Source organism: Diadema antillarum, unplaced genomic scaffold (assembly GCF_040938485.1).
Source record: "Diadema antillarum isolate AM-2024a unplaced genomic scaffold, OU_Dant_1.0 seq00000015_RagTag, whole genome shotgun sequence".
In the NCBI taxonomy this organism is placed as follows: domain Eukaryota; kingdom Metazoa; phylum Echinodermata; class Echinoidea; order Diadematoida; family Diadematidae; genus Diadema; species Diadema antillarum.
Genome location: NW_027271135.1, coordinates 161071 through 187491, shown reverse-complemented (window position 1 = coordinate 187491; position 26421 = coordinate 161071). Strand labels below are relative to the sequence as shown.

At 38.1% G+C, this 26421-nt stretch overlaps 1 protein-coding gene across 1 annotated transcript in view; it reads left to right on the top strand.

Moving 5' to 3' along the window:
- Window positions 1-9568: 9568 nt before the first annotated feature.
- LOC139725111 (DNA mismatch repair protein Msh6-like) overlaps window positions 9569-26421 on the top strand; it is a 36530-nt gene continuing 19677 nt past the window's right edge. The window contains exons 1-13 of the mRNA XM_071636195.1: window positions 9569-9727; window positions 12352-12532; window positions 13385-13599; window positions 14401-14538; window positions 14932-15044; window positions 16192-16392; window positions 17790-17878; window positions 21835-21922; window positions 22830-22889; window positions 23752-23826; window positions 24549-24684; window positions 25419-25484; window positions 25836-25987. Of these exons, the coding sequence (XP_071492296.1) occupies window positions 9571-9727; window positions 12352-12532; window positions 13385-13599; window positions 14401-14538; window positions 14932-15044; window positions 16192-16392; window positions 17790-17878; window positions 21835-21922; window positions 22830-22889; window positions 23752-23826; window positions 24549-24684; window positions 25419-25484; window positions 25836-25987 (1671 nt within the window). The 5' untranslated portion in view covers window positions 9569-9570. The remainder of the gene's footprint in view (window positions 9728-12351; window positions 12533-13384; window positions 13600-14400; window positions 14539-14931; window positions 15045-16191; window positions 16393-17789; window positions 17879-21834; window positions 21923-22829; window positions 22890-23751; window positions 23827-24548; window positions 24685-25418; window positions 25485-25835; window positions 25988-26421) is intronic.

Below are 26421 nucleotides of genomic sequence, written 5' to 3'. Positions count from 1 at the left end.
CTCCACACTAACTTTTATTTTTAGTGGCCCAAAGGCAAACATTCGACCTTTTTTGGTGGCCCGATCAGGCCACCAAATTCTTCATTTCTGAAATTTTGGTGGCCCGACTTGCGTTTTTGGTGGCCCCGGGCCACCGGGCCACCGTTAGTGTCGAGCCCTGTGTATGGCAATGTTTGATGATGCAGTGCACTCCCATTATAACAAAATCCTTGGGACTGCAGACTTTCTTTTGTTATAGTGAAATTTAATTTCAGCCAAACAGTATACATGTAGTGTATAAAGATGTATCTAGATGATAATTTTGAGACCTGAATTCCAATCTCATTGTAATGAGAATGTCGTTATAATCATGTTCATTATAACGGGAGTGCAAATTATTATAACGGGAGTGCAATGTACCTCACATCGGAAGAGTGTAGCAGAGTGCCAAGCAAAGCTTCACTGGTGTCCAGTTTCAAAGGCTCTTCAAAGGATTGGCCTTTTAGCTTGTCGAAGTGTAGTGTCCAACCAGCAGGGGTGCTCTATTCAGGATTAGATTGATTGCCTTCCCATTGAAGTAGGTGATGCAATAATCCTTTCTGACCCTTGCCATCAAGACACTTTTGTTTTGTGTTGCGTATTGATTGCTGGAGCAGTCGTGTGATGAACAGTTCAGTGTAGTCTGTTGCTTTATGTTTGTGATTAAATATTTTGTTCATTTTTCTGGTCACATCAACATGGACATGCTTTGATACATTACCTGAAACAGAAGAATATAATATAAAGTGTTATTTTACATAATTGCATGTAATGCATAAATTTATACCTAACACATGTCACAAAAAGTTATTATGAGAGTTACAGAAAACCGTTTTGAATAACTTAGCAATGAGTTGGCCTGAAGGCTACATGGCATGTAGCTATTGGAAGATACACAATGATTGCTCAGAACTGTGCAGTGTAACTGGCTGAAAGAAGACATTTTGAAATGGGAAACAACCTGTTTGCTATCGTCATGGAAGTCATTGCCATGGTAACTGGTTTGAATGCACCTATCAATGATTGTGGTCATCTTTATGAAATGGGCCACAAATTGAAATATGAATGTTCTGTTTGTACTATAACTTGTATGACATTTGATGTGTGAGAGCTTGTATTTTGAATTTTGACTTGCAAGGAGTTTGTTGCAGACACAAAGAAGTTTATTTGTAAATAATATGCAAATTAATGATTTTGATACACTGCATGCATTTTCAGTGTCTGTATTAGTGAGTAGGTGGAACAGATTTGATTTGTTGTGAAAGGAGTATGATGTGTTTGAGCTGTGCATTGTGGTTACAGCCTTTGTATTTGTTTGCATATATGTTAGCCCTTCAGCAGTTTGTTAAATCATGAAGTGTCTTTACCTCGGTTGCAATAAAGGGATTAAAAGGTGTTGTATGTTCCATTTCAGCTCATGGCTGAATTTTGTCGAGCCCACAAGTAGCTGTCAACCTTTTCATCAGCATCCAGCATGTGATATTTTTGAGTGATACTTTGACTCTCGCTGTCATCTGTTTATTTCTTATACCATCTTCTTATAGCAGTTCATCTTCAGTTTTGATAAATATATTAATATAACTGAGTTATGAATTTATCCCACTTATATGCAAACAGATTATGTCTGAAGTATCAGCAGTATGTTAGTCATTGTTTTCATTATGTTATTGTCATTTAGTATGGTGCTCTGGTGGGTTTGCTTTAATTTTGTATTTACATTGTCCTTTACTCTCTCCTTTTAACAGTACAGTGCAACCATACAAGAAAATTTAAGCTAAAATAGAATGGACAAATGTTTATTTAGTTTGTTTTTCTCTTAAAAATAACAAGCTGATCATATGAACATGAGAAGGCTTCAGATATTGTTCATTTCTAGAAATGGGAAGTAAACTTAACCGCTATAATGTAAACAATCATCATATTACATTTCAGAGACATATTTTTGTGTGTATATACCTTTCACCTTTCTTCTCGACATTTGACACGTAAGCCACCATAGCAAACACGCAGATTTTTCTGTGTTTTAGCAGTGTGTGTGTGACTCTTGCCTTGGTATAAAGGAGTCGATGTTTTATTTACAAGCTTCACGTAATCACATATAGGCTGTCTGCTTAGCTTCCTCCCTTTCTTTCTTTCTTTTTGTGCTCGCTGCATCACTCTTTAATAATGTGCATTGAAGGATCAGAGAGGACTCAAAACAAGACTATGTAGGCGTCTTTTGTAGGAAGAGTGTTATTGGTCAGTGAGAGTGTTATATCTTTATCCCATCAAAGACTACTGTAAAACATGATATTTTCGCGGCATGAAATACTATGTCGACAGTGTTTATCAGGTGAGATACAAACATAGAACAGATTGCCTCTAATATAAGTGCGTATAGTGTAGATAGGAACTTTCGCGTGCATTTTAATTTCGCAAATCTTGGCTCTCATGAAATTTGCGACATTAAGATGCATGTGAACCTTCCTCATTTTACAATAACCTCAATGAATTAGAAGGAAAAAGAAGTGATTAATTTTCCCTTTTATCCTCAACCAGCACCCTGGATTTAGACACTAATGGGTTGGTACCCTTTTATTGCAGAATTAATGAAAACCATTGCAAACTTACCTTTAAGTCTTCAAATAATTGTCATGTTGATATGAAGTGAGTTTGTTGAATTATGAATCTTTGAAATCATTAACTTTTTGGTCCCTGGTTGAAAGTCAGTGGAAATGATCTTGGGACTCACTATGTTGTAAGTCAAAATGTGTACACCAAAGATTTTGTTTTCTTCATTTATGTCATGTTACACTCTTGAGTGTGGTCCTGTTATGGATCATGATTTTGAATCCCAACTCCCGCACCACCAATTAACCCATTGAAGATGAGTGATTTTCCTACAGCATGCATGTCCCATTCACCCCGGCCCGAGAATGCTTGGGACTAGTTTTCAATGAGTTAAGGGATCATTGATTTTCATTATATGAAGAGAAGCAGAGAGTACAATGAACTCTGCTTCCAGTGCAGCAATAATGAAATCATCATTGCTGAGAGCAAGACAGGCACTAATGCATTTCAAAGTCTTTGGAGTTAATGCCTTCTTAAGTCTCATCGGTCTGTTGTTCAAGTTTTGTATTGAAACATCAGTATACTTTCTATCACTGAATGAATATATGTAGAATGATGTATGTACATTTTATTGTAAAGTTTATCATTTATTATTAAAACAATACAGTAATAGTCAATGACTTTGTTAGTTCTCTGTGTCTGTGGTAGTGTGGATTTAAACTGCAATGCTAATCCATGTTTGAGTCGCGTCGAATCAAAACACAGTGGTGGATGTTTGATTATAAAAGTGATGTAAAATCCCAAGAAAGTTATGAGATTTTGATGTTTCACATGATTTCACTGTGCAGAGATGTTGATCTCAACCTCAAGTGTAGATTAAGTACAGTGATGTCATGTGCTCACCTTTGACCTTTTACTCACTGACCTGCTCACAAATACTAAGTTTCCTGTTTTGATATGAAATGATTAAAACACACACACACACACACACACACACACACACACACACACAGAATATCCTGTATCCTTGCCCTCTAATGACCTTAATGTTGATGACGGGGTTGAAGTCACTGAAATACGACACCCAGATATTACTTTTTAAATGGCTTATTCTGCAGATTTGTATGGGAATTTGACTTGCAGACGTCAGTGTGACTGATATCTCTATTTCATGAAAATATGAGAAACTTAAAATTCTGTGACTTTCTTATTTTATTGCTTGTTTTCATGAATTTTCAACTCAAATGATGACAAGCTGTCTGATACTATTTACTGAGTATCATTTCCGCTTGACTAGGCAGGAGGGTCACCTCAAAATGATACTACCCAGGAGTCATTCCCCCATTGTCATTTTGAGAGGCAGCGTGGCGTGTGAGAGAGAGTGGAGTACAGTGAGTATAAATGTATTAGGCAGAGTGAGAAATGAGTGGAGAGTGGAGATGGAAATAGAGTAGAGAGGGAGGCGGAGTGGAGAGGAGGGGGAGTTGAGAAGGAGGCGGAGTTGAGGGGGAGGCGGAGTTGAGAGGGAGGCGGAGTGGAAAGGGAGGCGTAGTGGAGGGGAGGCGGAGTGGAGAGGGAGGCGGAGTGGAGAGAGGGAGGTGGAGAGGGGAAATATTTTATACTTAAGAAAAAGTGTCCCATACTAGTACTGCAGCTGGGAAGCTGCATGTGATCATTCGGTTCCTAGTTGGTATCTTTACTTCGTTTGGGGTCTAGGGCAATTGTATCCTCTGGGCAATTACCCCAGACCCTTCTCTTTACCCTAACCCTAATCCTAATCCTGTACCTAATCCTAGCCCTAACCCAAACTCTAACAATAAACGTAACCATAACCCTAATCACTTATAGAAAGGTTTATTTATTCGTATCATACCTCGTAGCCCAGGTGCTAAATTTGCGTATAACATTATAAATACTATGTACAGACAAATTCAAACCTTCAGACAGTTACAATATAAAGCATTTACATGATTGTATCATAAAAATGAGTGAGAAAATAAGTATGAAAAGTTTTATTGCAATATGAGCTAAGCACCATTTTTCAAGATTTCAAAGTATGTCCATCATCAGATAGAGCAAAATTAAACCTTTCCAGCAATACCTCATATGTGAGATAACAAAGAATATTCTAGAAGCTATTGAAAATACCCTGTATTTTCTTATCATATTCTTTGTTTTTTAGCAGCTTTAATTGCAAATATCTCAACTTAACATAAGAATGGAGTTAGCTCGTTCTGTGATAAACCTCTTCATATCGCAATTACACAAATCAATAGTTTGAGCAATATCCGATATATATCCATAACATACACAATAAGGACGTATATTACACACTAATTTTGAAAACAAGCAGGACTATAAAAAATGCGGTGATGACTGGATTGCCTCCACCTGTCCATTTTTCACTATTCTTCCAAGAAAACTACAAAACATCTTACACAAGACAACAAGTTTACACGACTGTTATGATAACCTAAACTAACATATTATTTAGAAATGTGATTGCACAACCCCAAAATATATAAACTATTTATATATTTCTTAACCAAATTTCATTCATATGACCATCTTATCTCATAAAACAAATACTCGGGAACCTTAGCACTCACACCCGACCTTTACTCTAACCTAAATATAGTAATCACTAACCAGTATTCAGCCAGCGTATCCAGCAATTACCCCCAGAGGGCAATTACCCCTCCCCCCCCCCCCCCCAGCTAAATACTGGTTAGTGGTAAGGTTAGAGTAAAAAATATAGGGTTAGGGTTAGGGTTAGGAGTTTGGCTTAGGGTTAGGATTAGGTTCAGGATTAGGATTAGAATTAGGGCCAGGGGAAGGGTCCCGGGTAATTGCCTAGGGGGCAATTGCCCTAGACCCTTTAACCAGAGGTAATTTTCCTCGGAGGGTAATTGCCCTGATATGCTTCGTTTGCACGCAAACATGCATTCAAAAGCTTTTATAACAAAAGATGATTACTCTTCCCATTCTCAACTCAGGCGTTTTCACATTCTTGAGAAGGGATACGGAATAAATGAATTTTATTTTCTTCGTCGTTTTTATCATTTATAATCATTCTTTATTTCCACGTGATTTATTACTAGATATTTCTTCTTCTTCTTTTAAAGAAAGCAATCACATCTCTAAATAGGTCAGTCAAAGACCAACGTGACAATGCCCGACGCTGGGACTGTCCGTTGATTTCCATTTTTTGTTCAATTCTGTTCAATTCAATTCAAACTTTATTTTTACTTTTTTTCAACAGAATGTATATAGGCCCTACTAAGAAATAATATGTGAAATTTGACATGCGTCGTTGAAAATGTACACAGCAAGCCAGGAATAACAGCATGTTCATGTCTATATAATCAGTACCAAAAGAGACATACAATCGTATCTATACAGTCTGCAAAAAAAAAAAAAAAAAAAAAATAGAGGTACCCACTCAAAAGATATATAATGATAATAATGATAATGAATAACATTTTATATAGCGCTTAATATCGATGTTTCTAAACGCATTAATCCTGGATAAAAAATATATATATATATTATATATTATGTTTGTATAATATGGGTACCTCTGAGGAATAGACAATTTTAATCTATTGATAACACCTATTTTACTTTACTAATACTATCAATATATGACTTTCAGGAAAGTTTATTATCGACCGTAATTCTGAGAATCTTTGTATATGAAACACTTTCTATGACAGCGTCACCAAAACACTGAGATATCCATATTAAAAAAACGTCGGCGAAAAGTATGAAAGATAACACGTCACATCACGAAGGAAGCAGAAAATCATTGATATAAAAAGTAAACAACAGCGGGCCCCATGAACTACAGTGTATCTTGCGACGAGCAATACTTAAATTCTTTCATATCAGAGTTATGATTGTTTAAAAAAAAACACACATTGTTGTTGAACACTTGTGTGCTTTGAGAGCCGACTGTATAAGCCCATCGCATTGTACACATGCAGTGTCCAATGTCCCTGGCACCAAAAAAAGTGTGGTAAAGGGGAAACGCAAGATCTATTGTTTGATATTTTGATCACTAAGTGATCAAAATATCAAACAAATAGATCTTGCGTTTTTGATGGTTTTTAATGGTCGTTAATAATGCTGGTCCTGCTGTCTTAATGAAATATAGCTGTGCACAACGGCAGCTTAGCTTTCACGATTTTACACGTAGGCATTACTAGGTCCGATTAGCATTGCCCCCTCCCCCCATGCGTAGTAACAATATTCACCATCACAACTTACTTATACTTGAGTGATTTTCATTCTACTTCTTCCTTTCTTTTCTTTTAATCTGCCTTTATTCTTTCTGCAGAGTGACAGCAATTTTCTGCAAAGGTTAATCTCTATTAAAAGTTATGTGTGTTTGTGTTTACAGACCATCTCGCTTTCTGCATTTTCAATGTCTCTTCAACTTTCTTGCTATTTTTATGAATTCATTTTCATTGTTCATTAATGTAGGTCCCTACTGTTTTCGCTTTAGTTAAAGGAAATAAGCTCGGAAAGTTGAAAACAAAACAAAATAAAACAAAATAAAAACAAAACAAAACAAAACACAAATTTGAAACAAATGAAGAGGTATATACCAACAACCACGATACAGCAGATACTAAAACTGAAGAACGTTGCCGCTACGGTACGGCTCTGGATTCGTGGAGGGCGCCCTCAGTGTCTGTGTGGCGCAAAAATTGCCAAGGTTGAACCTTTAGTTTTTCGAACATTCATTGTTGTTTTTCTTTGTGATTGGACTTGCTCTTCTTCATAACAGGCTGATAACAAATTTCTTTCTGTTTTTACCCTCCAGACCACGAAGAAGCTTCATTTTGATTTGATCAATATACTCTCTACATAGTTGACAGTGATCAAGGGCATCTCAGCAGAGTTTGTAATCATGCAGGAATCGAGATAAAGTTATGTGGTTTCCATCTCCGCTCCCTGGTATATTGTGATGATGGTCATGGTGATTGCAACTTGCTAACTACTTCTCTCTCTCCCTCCCTTCCTCCCTCTCTCTCTCCCTCTCTCTCTCTCTCTCTCTGAGTGTCTGTTGAAAAACTGTCCTTACAGGCAAGAGCGCCGGAAGCAGGGGGGGTGGGAGCACGACTGTCGTGCCCCCCCCCCCCCAAAAAAAAAAGAAAGAAAGAAAGAAAGAAAGAAAGAAAGAAAGAAAGAAAGAAAGAAGTTTTTGACCCCCCATGTGCCCCCTCAGAAAGGTAACAAAATAATATTTATCAATTATTTGAATACCAAAATGAACAAAAAAGGCACTTTTCTTGTCTAAAGATTGTCAATCGTTTGATAACTGAAAATGCAAAATTTTCGGCCCTCAGGTGAATGGGACACTTAAATTCAGTGTATAAGCCTATAGATGGTAGCCTGGTAAACCCTTTCGTTTTCGTTTTCTTCTAAGCTTTCTAGCAAAATAAGAATATTTTTAAGTGCTTGAACAATGCAATCATGTTTAAGCTTTTAATGAATAGGCCTACATTTCAGACCTAAAATCGAATGGCGAAGTGAAAGTTGGATTTGCATCTGATAGATTTTGTTCGTTTTGTAAAAAGGGGGATGAGACGTACCCACATATATTTCTATTTTGTGAACAAGTTCAGAGAATTTGGCAAGAAAATAGAGAGATTAGATTTTAGGGAAATAGACATCAGAAAGTCAAACGGGAATTTAATTTTTATCATATAATGGGATTCAAGGAAACTCTCATAGAATCAAAATGTGTAATTCCATTATTTTCGTCATGAGATATAATTTTCATATATTTTTCCAGATCAAAGAAGCTCTTCCTTCAACGAATGAAAATTTTAATGATGATTACACAGATTATAAAGATCTGGGAAAGGAATTAGCGACTAAAATTGGTAAAATAGGGTTACATTTATTGAAAAATGGGGGAGAGTTAAACATTTAGGGATTTTAAGTGTAGTATTGTAATTTTTTGGAACTTACTTTTTATCATTCTGTTCGGCAGTACATCTGTATATAGGATGTGTTTGGTTTTTGTTGTTGGTTGTATGCTCTTTTTTTTCTATCATCCTACACACCCTTCCCTGGCAGTATCAGCACTGTAACTTTGTGATTTAAGTATTTGAGTTGGTGAGAATGTGAGCGGGTTCACCGAACATGGGGTTGGATGGGGGGGGGGGGGTGCCTTGTTTAGTTCTGTTTGTTGTGTTTGCCCTTTCTTCATCCTTTTTTGATATTATCTATACAAAATTCTTTCTTTTTCATTCGTAATATTGACAATGTGGAACTTATGTTGTCATAATGAAATTTGTATTATTTTACAATTATAACTAAATTGTATATTATTGTTTATATGAAAAGAAAAAATAAAAGATTGACAAAAACAAGAACAAAAATACTTCTGGTACCACATCCGGGTTTCATCAGCTAACAAGAAAAAAAAAAGTTCTTCAGCTCAACTTTTCTGATTCCATTTCTGGACTTCTTCAACCTACAAGCAAATTAACCACATTCAGTTGTTGTTGTTGTTGTTGTTGTCCCCCCCCCCCCCCCCCCCCCCCCCCCTATTGACACTTCCGGGGTTCCTGCCCCTGTTTAAAAACGTTTTATTTCAAACCAACAACAACAACCAAACCACCGTGCGGTCACTACGCATGCTCTTTCCCCCTCTCCCACTGTTTTGGTCTTTCGCGCGGGAAGTGAATGCACACATGGTACGCCTCGTACACGAACACACGGAAGACGTTCAGCGGGGCCGCCACCCGCCGTGGCCGTATCATAATCTAGGGACCCGTTGATTGGAGCCTAGTGCTCGTGCATGCTACTAGTACTGTGTAGTAGTGACAAGACAAGTGAGTAGCATGCAGAGCGCGCAGCATACAAGGCAGCAGTGCATGCAGTGCAGGTTACTACATCGTACATCGACCGCGTTCTGTCACCGTTTTGAGCGCAACGTATTTCTACGTCGAAATTTCTCCTTTTTCTGGTTGTCGACAAAAGAAAATGGCAACGCTTCTTTCTTATTTCACAAAGTTACCATCCACTAAAAACAAAGACAAGACATCCCCTGTCGCAGGAGATAAAGCTGACTCAAAAAAGTCGGTATCGCCGAAGGAAACTGCCAAAGGACACACCAGTCAAAAACATGACAAGGAGAAGGGTGAGTGTGTTCAATTTCAGAAAGGAAGTGAATGCTCAATGATCATTACTTCAAATAAGGAGTTGCCGAAGATTTCTTTTTAAATAAACTTACATAACATGTATAAGGAAAACTACGAAGATATGAGGATAGTCTGAAGTGGTAAATTGTCTTTGGGAAAACAGGGGAGGTCAGTCCCACGTGCAAATTTCTGTGTAAGTGAAGATACAAAGTTTTGATGGATTGTTTTGGTTGGTAATGGTATGGTAAACTGCAAGTTACTTAGTTTGGAAAATGACACAGGCTGGAACTCCTATTCATAAACGGCTAACTCCACAATGGAACATACATGTATTCAATTTCTGTTTGATTTCAGAAATTAGAAATCAAGGACCCAAATAGACCACCTACAGCTAAAACATAAACATTAGAACTACGGTATTAAAAGTTTTACTACTTTCATAGCTCAGCTGAACGCAGCAGTGGCAGTGCACAGTGACAGCCAGTGTCCAGTGACCAGTGTGGATCGATCTAGTACGTAGAGAGTGCAGTCCCTGTGCTTTACAGTCATTGATTTAAAGCAAGCCACTCTGCCATAATTCGACCACACTGTTCAAAATTCAACCATCGGCTCATGTAGAAACTTGGGTAATCATGTAGAAATGCACACCTACCGTTCGCTTCGCCGTTTGTCAATAAAATTTTGTGCAGCTATTGGAGATGCTAAATTGAACCATATCAGAGAGTTTTCATGGAATTAGAAAGCCGAAAAGGTAAGAAAAATGAGAAATTGGAGTTGAAAAGTACGTCGGTCGCGAACATAGTCTCCGATGTAAGTAGTGCACCGATTTTGCAGAGAACGATGTCAACGATTATAATCGATTCTGGTAGTCTCTAATTAGCCGCTTACTAACAATATCGAACTTGACTCGTGCAATACGTGTAGCCCCTACTTTCTTTTTCGTATTTTTTTTTAGTTAGCTCACCTGAGTCGAAGGCTCAAGTGAGCTATTGTGATAGTTCTTTGTTTTCATTGCCACTATCATGATTATCACTTTTCAAATTATTGATACAGATTATTCATACCAGGATTTAGACATCGATCCTTTCTCTATTGTGGCAAGTATTGATTTTATCATGACAAAAGTTGATAATAATAACTTAATTTGAATAGTGTTGAAGGAAATAGAATGAGGTTGAAGGGAAAGTGGAAGAAAAAGGTTAGGCTATTTATTACGGTATTAGGAGGGAGAGAGAAAACTGAAGTTGAATTCAAAGGGGATTTGTTTCTAGTTATCTACATAATTTATAGGCCTAATTTAGATAATATATTAATGAGAATAGTATTACAAAAAGTGCATGTTATGTTATACAATCATGTATTAACGTTAATATTGTGGACTTCTCATAAAGTGCTCATTTTACCCAAAAAGAAACAGAATATTGAAATTGAAATAGTAATTTGTTTTTAACTGATAGGTTCAGCTTATAGTAGAAAGTAATTGTCTTTATGATAGTATTTACTTTTCCCATTTGATTTTTTGAATTATGTATACAAAAACTGCAACCCCAGTTTTTGCTTTTGTTTTGTAGTAAAAATCTAGACCTATTTTATTGTGCAATATTCATGATGGATAATTCCCATTTTTTCATATATCATTTACTGACATTTTGTACACATATTATCTGTCCATCATTTAGTCAGCAAAAATGTTGACAGATATACAGTCACACGCAAGAGAAATTTAACTAAAACGATAAAAAAAAACCAGACGCATCAAGATCACTTTCTTTCTTCCACATTTTACTGTCAAGCCGACATAATTATTGTGGTTAAACACCAAACAAGCGGCTGTATCACAGACTACTACAATCGATTTTCATCGTTGTATCGCTCTTCCACATAATCGATCATCCATCATGCTATGCTGACACAGCCGTCGATCGGTGTACTTTTGAGTCAAAATTAGCTATTTTTCTTCTGTAATTGACTATGAAATTTCATGAAACCGTCAGATATGGTCCATCTTGACATTTCTGATAGCTACAAGAAGTTTTCGTTGACAAATTAAGGAAGGAAATGGTAGATGTGCATGGTGTGCATTTCTACATGATTACCGAAACTTACAATGCATGTGTGCGTGATCAAATCTGGCACAGGACTGATAATGCTAATGAAAAGATATTTATGATAACTCACTTTCGTTCACCAGGCCCAAATTTGTGAATGTTGCGTCATGCAAATTTCTCAGTGTTCTGCCGGCATGCTGTTGTATTGGGCCATGGACCCATGGTGTTGATAGCACCGGCGTCACATGCATAGTTTCTACTCCAGTGTGAAATTTTATGGTTTGGCACAGCAGCTTTGAAATGCACTTGATAAGAGCTGCTCAGTCAAATCTGTATCTTCACTATTGACTAACTGTGGATGAGTTAGATAAATTACTTCTAGATAGGTTTCAGAACTGACTGTGTTATACACCTGACAGATAAAAAAGTAGGAAAAAAAAATGCTTTCTCTGGCGGGCCAGATTGGGACTTGAGTTTAGTTTACACTAGAATGGGACAAGGTTTATGCATTTATTAGCTGATGCAATGCGAGAATTGTGTTAAATTAACCACTGATTTCTGATACCAATTTTCAGAAGCCACCAAACATTCTCCTGGGGACCTAGTATGGGCCAAGCTGGAAGGCTATCCATGGTGGCCCAGTCTGGTTTGTAACCACCCAACCTTGGCCAAGTGTACCAAGAAGGAAGGGAAAAGAGACATGGTCCATGTCCAGTTTTTTGATGAGCCTCCCAGCAGGGCGTGGATTAGTGCCAAGTGAGTTCTTTGTTTCTTGTCTTTCATTAAGGACAAGTTTGACATGATGTTGATAGCCTTATTTCAAACCCACACATGTGTCAGTGAATATAACTTGTACTTCATCTTTTTATGATTATTTGCATTGGTGGCTTTTTAACATTTAAGGAAAAAAGACTTGAAGAAACATCATGGAGATATTTTGTTAATGCTACATGTATGTTGAATAGGGAACAGGAGTGCACTTCAAGAAGACTGTCTATATGTGAAATGAATCATAGTCTGCCAAATAAAGCAATGCTTGTTCAGTAGTGTTCCATGGATGTAAATTTCATGCTTTCATTTGGACTTTTAATTACAATGCAAACTACTTTTAGTGGTATTCTATCTAAGTTTTCAATCATGAATATTGGGATTAAATTGTTACCACTTTGTTCAGAATTGACATACTGTATTTATTTTAGAATTAGGACAAAGTACAGTGGACTCCCATTATAAGGAAGTCCTTGGGACCAGCAGTTTTCTTTCTTTGTATCAAAATTTCTTTGTTACTGAACAAATAAACAATTGAAAACAAAGAGCCTGTAATGTTGCCGCCTAAATTTTTATTTTGTTGTAACCGGAATTTCGTTATAACCATGTTCATTATAATGGGAGTGCACAGTAGATATGGGTTTGCAGATAGACCAGCTTGTAACTCAATTTCTTGATGTTTACATATCACCAAAGTGATATGTCAAGAATTGCATTCTGATAGAATTTGCAGACCTGTTGGAAGCTGTACTCTTTTCGTCAGGCAAGTTGTGAAATATGTAAAGGGCAACACCCCACGCCCACTGCAGATGTTGAAATAAATGTGATTTGTGCCTGCAGGTTGGTGGAAACATTCAACGGGAGCAGAGCCAAGGAATGCCAGCTAGGGGGTAAGTTTCAGACGACCAAACCAGATGTAAAGCGAGGGATGGAACAAGCTGACCAGGCTCTCAAGAAGAGTGTGGAGGAGAGAATGAAACTCATCGTGTGCCAAGTTCCATCAGAGGACGAGGAGGAGGATGAGGAGGAGGAGGAGATGGACGCTGAAAGTGATGGTAGGTTGATTTTCATCAAATCAAGAGTAGGAGATGTTTAAAGTCTGTTGTCAAACCAAGAGAAGGGGATGTTCAAAGTCTGTTATCAAACCACGAGTGCAGGATCAGTCAAAGAGTTAATCATCACTCATTCCTTCGTACTGAGAGATATCAGACTTTTGTGCAACTGCACTCTTCTTAGCTATCTTCCTTCTTTGTCACTTTTCCCTTTGTTCTTCCCTCCTTCCACCATCCATCTGGGATCATACTCTCTTGTCTTCTCTCTTTGTTGTGTTTTCACTCTCCTGGGATCAGTTTCGTGAAATTCTTATGAGAGACTTTTTGCTCTAAGACACACTTATGAGAGACTTCATGAAATGGATTGGAAAGTCTCATACAGCTACATGTGATCAACTTTGACCATTCAGAAATTTATGTAAAGACTTTTACGTGATGACTTCCGGAAACGGACCCTGGGCTTCCTTTCTCACTCTATCAGAGTGTGACTAATTACAACTATAACATAACAATGAGATCCTCGATTATGGATATGATTGTTGATAGATGAAGACGGAAATTGCATTGCTGAGTTTGAATTCCCCCCCCCCCCCCCCCCCCCCCCCCCCCCGCAAATGCTCAAGAAGGACCTAATTCAAGAATAATACCAACTGCCATTTACCAATCATGTTTGGTTTAAAAAAAGATGATTTGCGTGCTGTACACCCAAGACACTTTGTAGACACTGCATAGTATGCAGAGGTATGTCAGTTGATATCAGGGTGAAGATGGTGTGAAATGCTTTGTCTTCATTTATTTGTTCAGATGAAGCAGTAGCGAGTACTGGCAGTGATGAAGAAACGACAGGGAAGCGCAAGCCGAGAGCCGCAGCCAGGCGAGCTCGCAGCGCTCAGAAGAAGAAGAGAAGAAGAATCACGGTTGCATCGGACAGTGAGAGCTCAGGTGACTGCTTTATTGAAAATTAATAACAAGATCATCATGAAAAGCCTGTTCCCTACAGGCACCTGGTGACCAGTGTATTAAGTCTATGGGGATTTAAAAATTCAGTATGGAATGGGTTAACCAACACATGACTAGGCCAGATATAGAAATCTGTCGAGAAGAAATTGAATAAAGATAAAGTTCTCAATAGTTCATCATAAAAAGGAAGTCAATATAAAGCTTTTGTGTTGAATTGTGATGACCAGTTCAGCCACAGAAACATACCATGTATGATTTTTGTTAAAGCAAAACTTTTTATCCTTGCAAATTGCAACTGACTCACAAAATTTGCGAAAATGATTTACTTAAAATAGTGGCATGCACAGTAAATATATGTTTTCTCTGTTTGTGAAGGTGATGAGTTCAAGCCAGGAAGTGAGGGTGAGTCTGAAGAAGAGGCTAGCAGTGGAGTTGATGAGAATAACATCTCTGAAGACGAGACGGAATCAGACCCGGAGACACCCAAGGTGTGTGTGTGTGTGTGTTTGTTTTTTGTTTTTTTCTACTCGATATCAATCTCATTGCATGCATTTAAAGGGGGTGGCTAGTAACCGATCAGTGGGAATCAGTGGGAATGCTGAGGGATGATTGTTCCAATCCTTGTGGGATTGATTTAATAGTACATTATATATCTACTGTTGTGTGAAAATTATTTGCTTCAGAACGATCTCATATTCAAGTAATGTGCAGATTAATGCCCCGTCACTGACCAGGGACGCTTACCTGGAAACATTAAACTGCACATTACTTGAATATGAGACCATTCTGAAGCAAATAATTTTCACGCAAGAATAGATATATAATGTACTCTTAAATGAATCCCATAAGGATTGGAACAATCATCCCTCAGCATTCCCACTGATTTCCACTGATCAGTTACTAGCCATCCCCTTTAAACTCAACAGTCTTGAAACTAAACTAATGTCAACCAATAGTGCTCCTAAATATGCAACTCCGATGTGTAAAATCTTGATCTGAATTTCAGTAATTGGTGTTCTTTTTACACTCATTACAGGAGTAATGCAGCAAAAAATAATTTATTTTATACAAATATACCATCCAAACAACAGACTTTACTGCTGAACATTGGTAAAGATGAGTACTATAGGATATTCTTCACCACATTGATATGGTAGCACAGTTTCCCTGTAATGCAAAGTAATGAATCACTTTATTTATGTTCTTGCAACATAATCATGCACTAAGTTTCTGCACTAACTTTCAGGCAGTGTGGTGAGAGTAGTGAGTAAGGTAGAATAAAAAGGAAGACATCAGCTACTTTTCTACAATTACAAGCTTCTGTATACGGCACATATTTAGCGAGTCTAAATTTTTGCGAATCTGGACTTCCCGAAGATTTTGCGAGTGGTTAAATTCACGATCGTGGAGTACTGCACTGAACGAAGAAAGTGCGTCACATTCATATCGGGATCAGAGTACAAATTATTTTCGCGAATAGCACCTGACTCGCGAAATTCGCGAAAATAAAAACCTCACAAAATATTCGGCGTATACAGTACCATATTACGTCATGTACCAATAAGACAATTCTGCATGTAATGAAACCTTAATGGAGGCTGAAAGTTGTACTCCTTGTGCCTGTCTGTGTCACAGAAAGCAAGAAAGAGAAAGAGAAGTTCTGCAGCTATGTCTACTCCAGCCAGTGCTAGGAATGGGAAGAGGGTTCGTAGTGTCCTCACTCCATCCTCTCTTGACCGGTCCAGTGCAGCCACCCCGCCCCCAAAGAGGACATTTGGTACTCCCTCAGTCGGTGCTTCCACTAAAGCAAAGTTGTCTGCTTTCCAGTCACCAGCTGTGAGTAAACTCTTTTTCATGTCAAGTGAAACTACTGCCTTCATCGTGAGATTTTATCCTCAAAGCAGAGAGGTAGAGATAGATAGATAGATAGATGGATGGATAGATAAATAAATATATTGATAGATAGGCAGAAGAGATAAAATAGATAGATGGATGGATAGATAAATATATTGATAGATAGGCAGAAGAGAAAAATATATAAATAGATGGATGGATGGATGGATAGATAGATAGATAGGTAGATAGATGGATAGATGAATACTGTAAAACGAGAAATTTTCGCGTGCATTTTAATTTCGCGAATTTCGCGAGCGCCAAAATTCGCAAAATTAAAATGCACGCGAAAGTTTTTGTCTACACTACATGCATTGAACGCCAGTGGCAATTCGCGAAAATTTCATGCCACGAAAAAGGCTGTCAGCTCCAATTCACGAAAATTTCATGCCGCGAATATATCATGTTTTACAGTAGTCTGGACTCCATGAACAGGTAAAGCTATAAAATGAAGTGTCGGGAGGAGCTGGTTTTTAAAGCTTGGAGCTGATACAGGGTGCTCCCTTTACTATGGACCAGACTGTAAGAAAATTTTGTTACCACAAAAGTTAAATTTTTTGTTCCAGAATTATTGTCATAATAGTCTATGGTTTAAATTCCTCTTGGTTATAACAAAATTTTGATATATCCAAAGAAAACAGCCAGTTCTGAGGACTTTGTTATATTGGGAGTCCCCTGTATAGGAAGAGAAGGATGAGGTGCTTTGGGCTTTTACTGAGTGAAGAAAATTTAAGTGAAAGACAGTGAGTAAGCAAATATAGGAGGGTAAGGACATTACATGTGTGTAGGTGTGCGTATGTGTGTGTGTGTGTGTGTGTGTATCTGATAGGTGTGTACAGCCATGTTTCAACTTGCTGAAATTGAGATGTTTTATATTTATCAAAAATATTTCCATGGCATGATTTATTGTAATATATGTCTATATTTTTCTGGAAACAGGCTTAAATATAAAGCTGTGCCTTTCTGCTTGTCTCCTAACACTATCCAATCATTTTGTTTTGTTATACTTCTTATGAATGTTGTTGTAGTGATAATGCTTTTGTGTAGTCTAATTGATTGTAATGCTGAATGTTTTCTGTTATATGTTGATTTTTTTTATGGAAGTGTTAAAAACCTGAAACCTAAACCTGAAACAACACTAATTATAATTATAGTGGTGCCACAGGTTGGTAAAAAAAAAATGAAAGAATGGGGCAGAGAGAGAGAGAGAGAGAGAGAGAGAAACAATTGCAGAAAAATCTTAAGATTGAAAGTAGTCATTACACAGGTGAACTGCAAAGAAATGTCTTCAGTGTTGTTTTTATTTATGACCTTTGACCTTATCTTCTTCTCCCCTTCAGCCATCATCATCAGCCAGTCCAGGACCTGAGGGTCGTGAGAATCAATTCCCACATCAGAGATTAGAATGGGTCAAAGAAGGAAACCGCAAGTAAGTCATCTGACTCCTGTAACCATTGATACCTGATACTAGATACTCTGATACTAACTTACGAGAGTACCAAAATATATTCAGATATTGAATAAAACTGAAGCCTCCTTTTTGTGTTTAAATATACTGTGTTTAAATAGTCTGTCTAAATATTGTGTTTATACTGCAGCCTTAATGTCTGAAGCTGCTTTAAGAGCCATGTAAATTTTAAAGTAACATGGTTTGGTCCTTGAGGCTTGTGCCCATTGAATGCAAATGCAGAGCTGCCAACTATTACGGATTTCCCGTAATTGTTACGGGAAATGATCACGATTACGGGAGTACGGAATGTCGCCTCAAAATTACGGTTTTTGGAAATTCCGATAATGCCCTATCGCCTATGCAGCAACTGCAATATACTAGCAGACTACACACTGTACATGTTTCATTCATTCTCCATTGCCTGGTTGCCCGCATTTGTGTGTGTCGGTGTCTGTGTACTCGACGTGTGTGTTCGTAGCTTCCATTATAGAAAAGTGTGCGCACACGCAATTCGCTGCTTGCGTACTGTGTACACCGAACGGAAATTCGCGCGCGTGAATCCCTGTCGCCTACGGACCCTGGATGTTTCCATCGATCGCCATGGGATCCCCATGTGTGGCCGGCCGGCTGGGGACCGGAGCGCGAGTACTTAGCTTAGCTACACACTGTAGCCAGCTGCCACTCTAGACAGTACCCTATTTCGTTTTCAGTCGGGGTAGAAGCGCTCCGTTGTGCAATGTCTGCTTCTTTTTCTCTACTTCTTCCGTTTTTCCCTTGCCTTCCAAGTACGAAATGATTTTTAGAGTGTTGTGTGTGTTTTTTGTAACGTTATTGCATCATTTTTCTGCAAGGAAGAGGTGAGTTTCTGTTCGTGTACTGATGATGTGCACTGCAGTATGTGCAGGTGAAAAGCGTTCGAACTTTCTTTCCCGAGTATCGTGGAAACTCGATGTATTTCTAGGCCTATAAAAGGAGATCTCATGTAACAGAATACTTATAACAAACTATTTTCAGGTCAAAGTGAATTAATTTCCCTTGTTTTGTATCGTTTATTGACGATCTCAAGGATCTCGTCGTAATACCGAATTTCCAATGTGTAGATCTATTTGATTTTCGCGTAGCTTTCGGTGCTGCAAACTTTTGCTAGGGCCTATAAATCTTACTACAAAACTTATCGTTCTATTTCTGTTGTTTCTCACACCTCGTTTGGTACGATTTCTTCCATTTTATATCACTTTATCCGTTCTCTTTATGCTTTGAAATATTTAAACGTAATTCTTTCAAGTGTCTCGCACTGTTATTTTCGTAACGGCGATTTCTCCGCTTTCGTGCTATACTTTTTCGAATCGAAGCGACGTGTGTTATCTTTTCTAAATATTTGTGTTGTTGGGAGGTGTTGATACTTTGTATTTGTTATACTTATTTATTTTCCTCGGTGTTTATCTCGAGGGACTATGCGTGTTTCTTAATGTTAATAGGAAAAGGCTAAAATGATATGAGTGATGTCTGATGGTGATGATGAAAACCGTATGCTGGTACAAAAAGACGTCTACTGTGAATGCTGAGCGTACGTGCCGTTCGTTTTATTTCACTTCCCTCTTAGTCTTATTCTTCTTTCCCCCTTACTCTTCTTTCCCCTCCAAAGAATGATAAAAAAAGAAATTACATACACCTCACAACAAAAAGATTCACGATCTACCAACCTTCGTAAAGTTAAATCTAAATGTTCAATATCAGCAAAGAATAAGGGGAAAGCACGAATGACAATAAATTAGAGCGAAGAGATTGTGAAATACTGAATACACGCAGTCTCTTCGGCTCGAAGAAACTTGACACCCACCCGGCCTCTCCCCTTGTGGAAATTTCCACAAAAACAGGTGCCACACCCAGGTGCATGCCAGACGAAAGAATGCGCGCACTGGAATAAACAGCGTGTTAGTATCCTGGAAATATCGATCGAAGAACCAGCTCATTAGTTGAATTAAAGGAATCATTGCAAAGATATCGTGATTCTATATCCTTTCTTTTGGCGCATAGTAGGAAACATCAAACAGTCGAATATATTGTACTTAATCGAATATCTTATGTTCCCTGAACAATAAAAAAGGATCGATTAATCAGTCAATTAAAAATGCAATCACGGAAATACTTAGAAGATCTCGTATGCCCAGACAAATTCACTACGATTAGGTCCAATGAGATGCAGTCATCACCTGGTTAGACAGCAAAATCATGACAATTAATTTCAGTTCACGCTCATCATAACTGCTTATTACTTTTCAAAGTTTTGGCTATCAACATTCGTTCGTAGGTGTTTTTTTTTTTTTTTGTTTGTTTTGTATGTTTTTCCTCGTGAAAGACGTAATGACTTTTTCGTATCGAATTTAAACTCCATGTTTACCGTAAACAAGCCATTCAGCTCAGCTATGGCGCATTCGATCCATCGAACTTGCAGTAACCTCTTAGGCAGGAGCACATGGGTCTTTCCTTTAAACTTGAAAGTGAAACCACGTGTTTGCACATTGGCGCAGCCACACACAGCGCGGCATTTTTGCGATCATCTATAGCAGAGTTTCCGATTCCAGTCAGGGTAAAAGAAATTGGAATACATCGGAAAATACTGATGTTTAAAATCCAGTAAAATGATAAAGCCTGAAAACAACGCATGATTATGTTTTATAGTAAACAATAGTTGGAAACACCGAAGAGAGTTTTGCATTCGCTCACACAGAAGCTTTCTTGAGAAGATGAAAGCATCCCCCCTCCCCTGCTAGATAGTGGAAGCTTCCATAACCAGCCCAGCAAGTTTCTGGAGGTACATACATGCACTTGTACACATGCATTGCGCGAGAAAGCAATCAATCAACGCTGAACATTGCGTAGCTTGGATTCTTTATGGTGCTGGTGTCCAGCTCGATACTTCGGCATGTGTCGTAATGTTTTGTTTAGAGCCTGTAGGCCTCATATGTCGACGAGTTTAATTCAAAATAGCAAAAAGAGGGAGATGGAAAAATTACGGATTCTGGTGGAAAAATACGGATTTTGGAGCTGCTGAGTCCGGATTCGTGCTTCCAAAGGTTGGCAGCTCTGCAAATGCAGATGAAAATTTACTTTGGCCTTGTATGTACTGTCAAAGCTTTTGTTTTTGCAAGGGTTATATTTTTGCAAATTTTGTAAATCACTAAAAATGGGCAACAAATCTAACAGCTCACGAAAATGTTCACAAGGGATTGCTGTTAGTGCAACTTATAATAGCCTTTGTGTCAAAATCGTGAAAACAACATCTTGATAAAATGTCAGTGACCTTCTCACTCCCAAAATTATCTGTATGTGAAAATAACAGCTTTTACAGTACTTCATAACTACTCCTATCCGCCTATTTCCCAAACTGCTTTATATTCATGCCAAGCCCAAATTGGTATGGAACTGCATTTATTGTCACCTCCAGTGGTATGAAACATGCATAGGAGGGAATCATCTTTGATGATTCAAATCTGTTAATGCAAAGCGCAAGACCAGTTTGTCCACAGTAGCTGTAGTATGGGAGACACGCCCACCCACACGGCGTGCATAAATTATGTGGCTTATCTGCATGATTTGTGCACGCTACGTGGAAGGCGCGTTTGCTGTGCAGACGCGCCTTCCTTCTCTTCACTCTTGTGCTGTGCAACACCACGGTCGAAAGGTCGAATAGAGATGGAGGAGAATTTGTAAGAGAAGCTGCTGAATTTGGAGAAAAAGCTCGATCTCCTCACAACTGCTGTCGAACGTAAGTTTCTCAAAATTTATGTTGTGTAACTGATTCAAATTTTGCTGAGAATTCATAAGAAAACCTTCAAGAACTAGGAAGATGGTATATCATGGTGTTAAAAGTGAGTGCAGTGTAATGTTAATCTTAGAGAGAAACAACAAACCACTTTTTACTCTTTTTCCAGGGACATCAAAGGAAGATCAGAGCGTGACCCAGACTATGACCCCAGTACACTGTTTGTACCTAAGAGCTTTCTTGACAAGTGTACCCCAGTGAGTATGGCTACCTTCCCCTGTCTTCTGGGGAGGAGGGTGGTGATGAGTCTGGCTACCCTCTACTGTCTTCTGGGGAGGAGGGTGGGGATGAGTCTGGCTGCCTTCCCCTGTCTTCTGGGGAGGAGGGTGGTGATGAGTCTGGCTGCCCTCCCCTGTCTTCTGGGGAGGAGGGTGGTGATGAGTCTAGCTGCCTTCCCCTGTCTTCTGGGGAGGAGGGTGGTGATGAGTCTGGCTGCCTTCTCCTGTCTTCTGGGGAGGAGGGTGGTGATATCTCCCCAAGAGAGGAATACTCTCAATGAATAAAAAACATAATTAATTTTCCAACTAAATGCAGCAAGTTTTTAAACAGCAGATAGGCTAGTATGAAATGAAATGCAGCAATGTTTAACAATGTATCAGTATGAAACTGAATGCAACAATTTTAAACAGTACATCAGTTAGTGTGAAACTAAACACAACCCTTTTTAAGCAACAGTTCAGTAAGTATGAATCTAAGCGTAACAATTTTAAACAACAGGTCTTTTTTTTTGTGTGTGTAGGAACACTAAAATTAGGGAAACAATTTGCTTGAAGATTGCAGGCTAAAAGTAGGTTTTTGCATGTGCAAGAAAAAAACAACAAATTTGATTTAAAGCCAAAGATTCAGAACATTGTGTATGAAGGTTTTTACATGAAATTCTTATCTGATGGAAAGTAATTGGCTACCAAACTTATCAGATATTTATAGATTGTAAATCACACAATTGTAGACAATGTGATTGTTTAGAATATCAGTGCCAGTATTACAGTCAGACCAGTAAATTATACAAAAGATTGGAAATAACTCTGAACTGCATCACTAATATGTATTAAGATGTCCAGACATTCTGAATGCTGATGTCCTTAATGTGTGTTCTCTATACAGGCCATGAGACAATGGTGGGAGATGAAATCTAAATACTTCAACACAGTTCTTTTCTTCAAGGTACGAGGTTCTGTCTTTTTAAATCTGTTGGATTTAACTGGAAAAAATTGTTATGCAGAGCATTAAATCTAAGCATTTTCCTTCCTCAGCGTGGTCTATGTTGTCCACAAGAAGATATAGCTGTCATGTACCGGGAGTGATCCTTGTAGCTAGATCTGTTGCTTGTTGTACATTTATCATTTCTTATTCCATGCTGTTTTGATTGTTTTCCATGGAAAACCTTTCTGTATTGTAATGTAGAAAATTAATATTTACTTTGTTTAAAAGCATGGAAGAGAGATTGTGCAGAATATATTTGTGTAATATCTGTAGGAGAGTTAATGTAGCATCGTTACCAAAGAGATAGAGAGAAAGCGAGAGGGAGAAAAGAAAAGTACTAAAGAGACTCGCTAAATATAAATCAGATTACATTCTTTCCTGTTCATTGAAAGAGAAGATGTGTATTTTTTTAAACAGTTGTTTGTTTTTTGTATGATAATAATAATAATAGTAATGATGAAGTCTTGTATAGCGCCGGTATCCGCCAAGTCAGGCGCTCATGGCGCTTGCTCCAAAATAAATACATAATTCAGCTTAAATTTCATGGGTGCACCGCTTGTCATATGACAGTTAAAACAAAAAGAAATAATTCCAGGAAGTAATTGTCTCCAAATGTGTAAACATACATTCTTACATTAGCTAGTTTTTCAATTTGAAGAGATGGGTCTTGAGGGCTGTTTTAAAAGATTCTGTGGTAAGAGCTCTGCGGATAGACTGTGGAAGGCCATTCCATATCTTTGCAGCAGCCACGCGGAATAATGATGCACAAAAACAAATGACTAATTATTGCTCTGATGCATTTTGTAATTTACGTAACTTACAGATGGGGAAGTTTTATGAGCTGTATCACATGGATGCAGAGATTGGAGTGAAGGACCTTGGTCTTATCTTCATGAAGGTAAGTGAAGGAAAAACTAAATTGCCAGGACAGAGTAAGTGTCAAGCATATTTAGTGAATATTCGTGTTATTATACAGTCAGTGATACACAATATTGCTGGGGCGACAAGACCTCGTATCTACAAAATGTCAAATGTTCAGGAGAGCAAAAAACATGGCAGCCAAAGCACTATATCAAATGGGATGGACTTTCCTTTGACATGCCGTGGTGGCTTCATTTTTGGGGGTAAGACAGCTAAGATTTGGACAGGGCATCACTTAACTGACTATCTGGCCATCAATCCAAAAAAGTCAGTTTCACCAAAATTTAAGATACAAGGTCTTGTCACCCCAGCAAAGATATACTGTACGAGCTGAAATTTTCGCGGTGGTTTTATTTTCGCGAATCGCCTTTGAACCGCGAAAATAACAAAGCGCTAATAACTAAGTTCAGTTAGACCCTCGTAACCGCGAAATTAACAACACAAGAAAATGTCCTCCAAGTAGCAATTCGCGAAAATATCTGTACGCGAAAATTTCTGCTCGTACAGTATATGAAGTTTGTGGGCCTCTCTTCTCAATGGCTCTGCACACCCCAAAGTTTCATTCTAATCTCTTCCGTGTACAGCAGTAAAAGTTATAACCTGATGCTGTTATTTTGATTCTATATCATTCCAGTTTCATTGATATATAGCTTGAGGACTCTTTTACCATGTCCATGTTCTCCTTTCCCTTCATGGCAGGGAGAGAATGCTCACTCTGGTTTTCCAGAGATTGCCTTTGGTCGCTATAGCGACACCCTCATCCAGAAAGGATACCGTGTGGCCAGGGTGGAGCAAACTGAGACACCAGACATGATGCAGGAAAGAGTTAAGCACTGTAAGTTCTCTGTCATTTACCTACTAAGTCCTGGGATAGATTATTCCAGAAATCATGAATTCATCCTCCGTAGATTGGAAACCCTGGATTTTACTTTGTTTAAATATCTGTTTGAGAAAAGATGAAAGGGAACTGGTTGGATTCATTAACTCTGCACAAATAAAAAAGAGTCAATTTGAGACAGAAATACTTCCTTTAACTTCCCCCAAATTGATGTATTGCCAGTTTTATGATCATGTATAACATTATGGACTTCAGAGGCTTTTGATAATTGTACTACTGAAATAACAGCAGAATAGTATCGCGATAGGGTAAAATCTCTTTCTCGCTTGTGAAATAATAGCAATGAATGATTCAAATTATGATAAAAATATTGGGCAAAGGTTGAGGGACATAACTGTGTGAATACTAAGTTTAGCTTTAAATCTTCAGGTGAACTGGTCATGATGATGCTGTGTGCAGTGCTCTGTGAGAGTTATTGTTGCAAGGGAAAATGTTTTGTTCAATTCATACATTGTCTGTTTTCAAATCTGACTAATACCTGTGCAGTGCAGTGATTATACATTCATCAGTAATGTTTTCTTAGCTGAAAAGCATATTGCTCTTGTTTTTTAGAAGACAAGACACGACTGCTTGTACTCTTTGAGTGCTGATGGTCTTCCATGGGCACCAGTTGTATGAATTTTGTTATCCAAAATGCCTATGTCCTGTCTCTTTTCTCACCCTTATATTAGTGTGCAGAGCTCCAACCAAGTTTGACAAGGTGGTGAAGAGAGAAGTCTGCCGTATATCAACTAAAGGTGAGATACGATCTCGTATTCATTGAGAAATCTCTTGGTGTTCTCCATCAGAAGCATAAGACTGAGAGCTAAACAGGAAAGGCGGAGTGTTTGTGAAATCATGATTATAAATGAAGTCAGTTTGTTTCAATATTTCAATGTGTCATTTGTCTACATGTCTGATAGTCCCATCAATGTGTACTGTTATCTTGATTTTTAGACCAAAGAAAATTTTATAAATTATTGAGCTTCCACCAAAATCTCCCTCTATAGTTTAACAAGTTAAAATGGATGTGTATAAAGAATGAGTTTTAAATTGATGTATATTTTCTCTGTCTCTGAATGTGTAAACATCATATCTGGTTCCCATAGCAACCAGAACATTTAGCTTCATAGATGGAGAGAGCCATGAAGCTCAGAGCAGCTATCTTCTGGCTGTGACTGAGAGGCCTTGTGAAGAGAGTACAGGTGGGGAGAGTGCCTACGGTGTGTGCTTTGTGGAGACATCCATCGGCAAATTCCATGTGAGTAGGGCCAGGAAATATTTCACGATGCTTTCCATTTCTTGTAGATAAGCAGCAAAGTATTTCAAAGAATATTGGGAAATTGCTGGCAAAAAAAAAATGTGGGCTATCCCTGGATGTTAGGGGACTAAAGTATTTTAGGCTTCTAAGTTCAGAACAGCCCATAACCTAACCCTAACCTTCAACTGTAACCCTATTAAACCCTTATTGGCTATAGCCTCCTAAATTAAATCATATTACTTTGATACATATCACTTTTTTTTTTCAGTTTTACCAGAGTTAAATTACTTATGGCTGTGCTGAAGTTAGAAGCCTGAAATAATTTAGCTCCCTGAAACCCAGGAGTGCCAAACAGAATGTATAGCATGATTATTCGTGTATTTTCAGAACAGCCCATAACCTAACCCTAACCTTCAACTGTAACCCTATTAAAC